The 5,000-nt window shown below is 30.7% G+C and overlaps 1 protein-coding gene and 1 long non-coding RNA gene across 2 annotated transcripts; one reads left to right on the forward strand and one right to left on the reverse strand.

Moving 5' to 3' along the window:
• The first annotated feature begins 799 nt into the window (after nt 1-799).
• On the forward strand, nt 800-1,448 carry LOC147470116 (uncharacterized). The gene is made up of 3 exons (XM_086545801.1): nt 800-815; nt 931-1,001; nt 1,062-1,448. Exons 1-3 carry the CDS (start codon nt 800-802, stop codon nt 1,446-1,448), a joined length of 474 nt encoding a protein of 157 aa, XP_086401927.1.
• A 2,460-nt stretch (nt 1,449-3,908) lies between these two features.
• Nucleotides 3,909-4,402, reverse strand: LOC147470117 (uncharacterized). The gene is made up of 2 exons (XR_015191757.1): nt 4,358-4,402; nt 3,909-4,145 (listed from the first exon to the last, which is right to left on the reverse strand). It is a non-coding gene; the product is annotated as an uncharacterized LOC147470117 (long non-coding RNA).
• Nucleotides 4,403-5,000: the final 598 nt, after the last annotated feature.

Consider the following 5,000-nt stretch of genomic DNA (forward strand, 5'->3'; position numbering starts at 1 on the left):
AATGAAGAAATGGCTTAGACTGGACAAAGTGCAATTTAATCACCTCCTTCATCTAGTAACACCCTTAATTCAAAAGAGTGATACTAAGATGAGGAAGGCAGTGACTCCAGGAGAACGCCTGACCCTTACTCTGCGATATTTGGCAAGAGATATGTACTATATAAAACTTAAAAATCTCTATTGGTGGTATGATGCTTTTAGAATTTTCCACAGTACTCACGGCAGTGATTCCTAACCTTTACACTTAGGGGAAACCCATGTTGTAATTTTCATACTCCAAGGAACCATATGTACAGTATACAAATATATATTTATTATATTTTAAAGCAAATTTTTTTTGGCAGTATTATTCATATGAAATCAATATCCATGTGCTTGGTCAGAATGTGGAGTCCACTTTCATTTCCACAAATTCTCGTTGTCTATCCTAAAAGCTTAAACATATCGAAGGTGAAACTTTTTCATGAGATGAGATGCTATGCCTTCAGCTTTTTCTAGTTTTGATGATAACTTTTGTTATTCTACTTTTGTTTTATTATTATCATTATTATTTTTATACTAAAAGTACAGCTTCTACATTTTACATCACATAAATTCTTAGAGAGATAATTTCTTCTTGGTATAAATTTACAATAGGGCCGCGGCATTCTTTTGCTGTAAATACGTGGTGAAGATTTGTTGTCCTTTTTGGGGAAGAGGGGCAGCAGTTCCTCTTAAAGGGGGTTACAGGGGAGAAAGCCCCTGTTAAGTTATGGAGGCCATAATTACGATAACAATAACATTTTATGATATCCTCGATATGATGTGGCCTTATTGTAAGGCTTTACTGATGCAATTCTTCTGGGATAGTTTATCTTCATTATTAATATTTGAATTATTATTATTTTATTTACATTATATTTTCTAATAGATGTTCCTTTTTCTTTCTAGGTGATTCCCAAATATCACTTGGATACCAGTTTAGGATTAGCCATAACCTGGTCTCAAGCATTATACCAGAAGTATTTAAAGACATTGATCAAGTGTTGTAGCCAACATATTTACACATCCCACGCACACAGGCTGAATGGAGAGACGTTGCTAAGAAATATTATAGTCTCTGGAATTTCCCAAACTGCAATGGGGCTCTGGATGGAAAGCGAGTCCTTCTTGCAAAGCCAACGCATTCGGGATCGGAATTCTATGACTATAAAGGTCATCTTAGTATAATTATGATGGCATCAGTTGATGCCGATTATAAATTTATGTACTTGTATGTTGGTGTTAGTGATCGAGCTAGTGATGGCGGAGTGTGGGGAAGATGCATATTGAGGGAAGCTCTAGACAGAGATGCATTAAATATTCCTTCCTCATCAACACTCCCCAACTCGGACAAAGAGGCTCCCTTTGTCATTGTAGGAGATGAGGCTTTTCCATTAAAAAACATATTTAATGAAACCATTTCCTGAGAAATCTGACAAATGAAAAGTTGATATATAATCATCGCGTTTCCCGAGCCAGGCGCACATCTGAAAATGCTTTTAGGATCTTGGCAGCAAGGTTCCAGATATTCAAGAGACCAATCTGCGCAGCTCCGAGTAATGTGAAAGATATTGTCTTTGCCGCAGCTGTTCTTCACAACTACTTGAGGTCTCACTCAAAGAAGACATACTCTCCCCCTGAGCTCTTAGATAGGGAAGACCTTCAAAGAGGTCAACTATCCCTTGGTGAGTGGCATCAGGCTCCTCAAGGTGGGCTAGAAAGACTATCAGTTGTTGGACGTGGACACAGCAATAATGCACGCAGTCCGTAAAACTTTGCTGTCTTACTTCAACAATGAGGGTAAAGTTAGTTGGCAATATGAAATGACCCTCCTACATTAATGTGGCACATGAATTTATATATATTTGTCGCCAAGATTGTTATATGTGATTGTTATTATGTTGTATATCAGTCAATAAAGAAAAGAAAGGTTTGACAAACTATCATTTCCTTCAATATACCACACTATCATTCTAAATCAAGGAAACTCCAAAGAAAATCAATACATATACAGTATATTTGTAGTCTTTATTTCTTTACAAAGAACAAACCAACATTGTAAAGATAAATCTATAATGTATAAATAATATTCCTGTATTAAATGTAAAATAAATCAAATTATACAAAGCAACTAAAATCATTCATAAAACCTAATATAAAATATGACTAAGACTAAAGAACAACTTAAACTAGTTTCATATCCCATACTGCTCAGCCAATTTTCCAATAACATTATTTAATTTGTGCGCCACCATTGCTATCAAATCTGGACTAATACCTCTCATCCAACATTCCATGCTTTTACCGAAACTGGCACAAAAATCATCCTCTATGTTCTTGGTTAACACGGCCATCAGCACTTTCACTGCCTCAAGACACTGGCCATTCACAGGATCAGCAATATTCCTTCTCTTAGCCTTTGTTTGACAAGGGATAGTCCGAGGTGTCACAGGATGTTCTGGTGAGAGTGATGATGATGTTGGTGATGCAGATGTAGATGGTGTTGGGGGTGGATCTAAGGAACTTGCTGAAAATAAGGTAGTGGGTTCTAGCATCAAACAACTTGTTGAATCTCCTTCAAAATTCTCTAAACTTGGTAAGCTATACTCCGCTCCTGATGAATATATTTGGGGCTGAAAAGGACAAATAAAAAAGTTATATAACTTATCTTGTAGTGCAGAAAAGGGTACAATCCCAATGGTTCACATTCTTTGAGATCATTAAAAAAGATAACCAAAATATTGTTGTTGTATTCACTTCAGAAGGTCAGTTTTAATCAACACTGTCTATATTCTGAAATGTTTAAACTTTTATTGCTGAAAAAAATAATATATTACCCTTTTTTTGCATCACAGATTACATACACACACGTGTGTGTGTGTGTGTGTGTGTGTGTGTTTATATATATATATATATATATATATATATATATATATATATATATATATATATATATATATATATATATATATATATATATATATATATATATATATATATATATATATATATATATATATATATATGCATATATATATATATATATATATATATATATATATATATATATATATATATATATATATATATGTGTGTGTGTGTGTGTGTGTGTGTGTGTGTGTGTGTATATATATATATATATATATATATATATATATATATATATATATATATATATATATATATATGTATATATGTATATAAGCATAAACCTACATATATATATATATATCTATATACATATATATATACAAATATACATATATATACGCATATATATGCACATATATATAATATATATAATATATATACATATATATACATATATATATTTATATATATATATGAAACACACAAATATAAATGTATATTTATATATATGTATATATATATATATATATATATATATATATATATATATGTATATATATGTATATACTTATATACATATATATATATATATATATATATATATATATATATATATATATATATATATATATACATATTGTATATATACATATATATATCTATACATACATATATATATATATATATATATATATATATATATACATATATATATACTTATATATATAAACTTATATATATATATATATATATATATACATATATATATATATATATGTATGTATATATACAATATGTATATATATATATATATATATATATATATATGTATGTATATAAGTATATACATACATACATATATATATATATATATATATATATATATATATATATATATATATACATATATACATATATCTAGCATTTGACCTTTGAAAGATTTGTCATGAGGAAATCACCAGATTTTATAAATCTGGTGAAAATTTTCACCTCTGGCAACGCTGACAGGGATGGAATTTGATATAGCTCTTAGTGGTTGATTTGGGAGTGTATTAAGCAAGTCATTTCATTTTCTTTTAAAGACTTCAACAGTACACTGGGTTCCTAATATCCTTTGTTACACCATTAGATATTTTTAAGGCCATTTATTAGGAAACTCTGAATTGCATTTTCTTAACTATGATGTTTGAGCACTTATCCCAGTACGGTAACATGTCCTTCCCTGTCTTGGGGAATGTCTTATGTTAATTCCCCTTCCTCCAGGAGAATTTGGTGCTAGATTTGAAATATAATGAAATATCTTCCGTCTCCATCTTTTTTAGCCTCTTCATACTTGGCACCGATATTCCAGTATGGAAATCACTAATGTTTTCCAAAGTGGTACAGGTGTTCTTTGTGTTAAAAGTCCCAATCACCCTTCCACCCACAATATTTCCTTCGGTGATTGTCTGCTCTATATGGGGACTGAAGTTCATGTTTATTACACAAATGAAATTCCAGTTTCTTTATTCCCTCATCAGGATATGATCTTGGTCTCAGTTGGACTATACCTTATGAATTTACGTTCATCAGCATTACATTTCATATTGTTTTCCTTTTCCTACTTTCAAATGTTATGTAGATCCTCATATAGTTTGTCTTCCTTATCTGATACATTGTTGATGTTCTTATCCTTATATCATCTACAAATAATGTTACTTCTGAGTGCTTAATACCTTTGTCAATGTCACCAATCATATATAGAAACAACAGAGACGGATCCCTGTGGCACTCCAATGAACATATTTGATTGATTTGAGAAAAATCTATAGATTTGTACTTCTTGCTTGTGTATTGTTACGAAATTTTGTATCCATCTTCCCACTTTTCCACCGATTCCGAAATCTTTAATTTTATGAATGAAAAGTTTGTGATTTACTTTATCGAACGTTTTCGCGAAATCTAGATATATTATATCTCTTTATTTTAAGTCGGATCCCGTAATATGTGTTCGCAGTCCGTTAGGAATTGGGATAAACAAGATCTACCTCTATGAAAGCCATACTGTCCAGGAATCTATCTTGTTTGTTTGATTTTTTGTTTTTGTTGTTGTTGTTTTGCTAATTACT

This window comes from Penaeus japonicus, unplaced genomic scaffold, assembly GCF_977035675.1.
Source record: "Penaeus japonicus unplaced genomic scaffold, GWHDUDI00000001_assembly GWHDUDI00000017, whole genome shotgun sequence".
In the NCBI taxonomy this organism is placed as follows: Eukaryota; Metazoa; Arthropoda; class Malacostraca; order Decapoda; family Penaeidae; genus Penaeus; species Penaeus japonicus.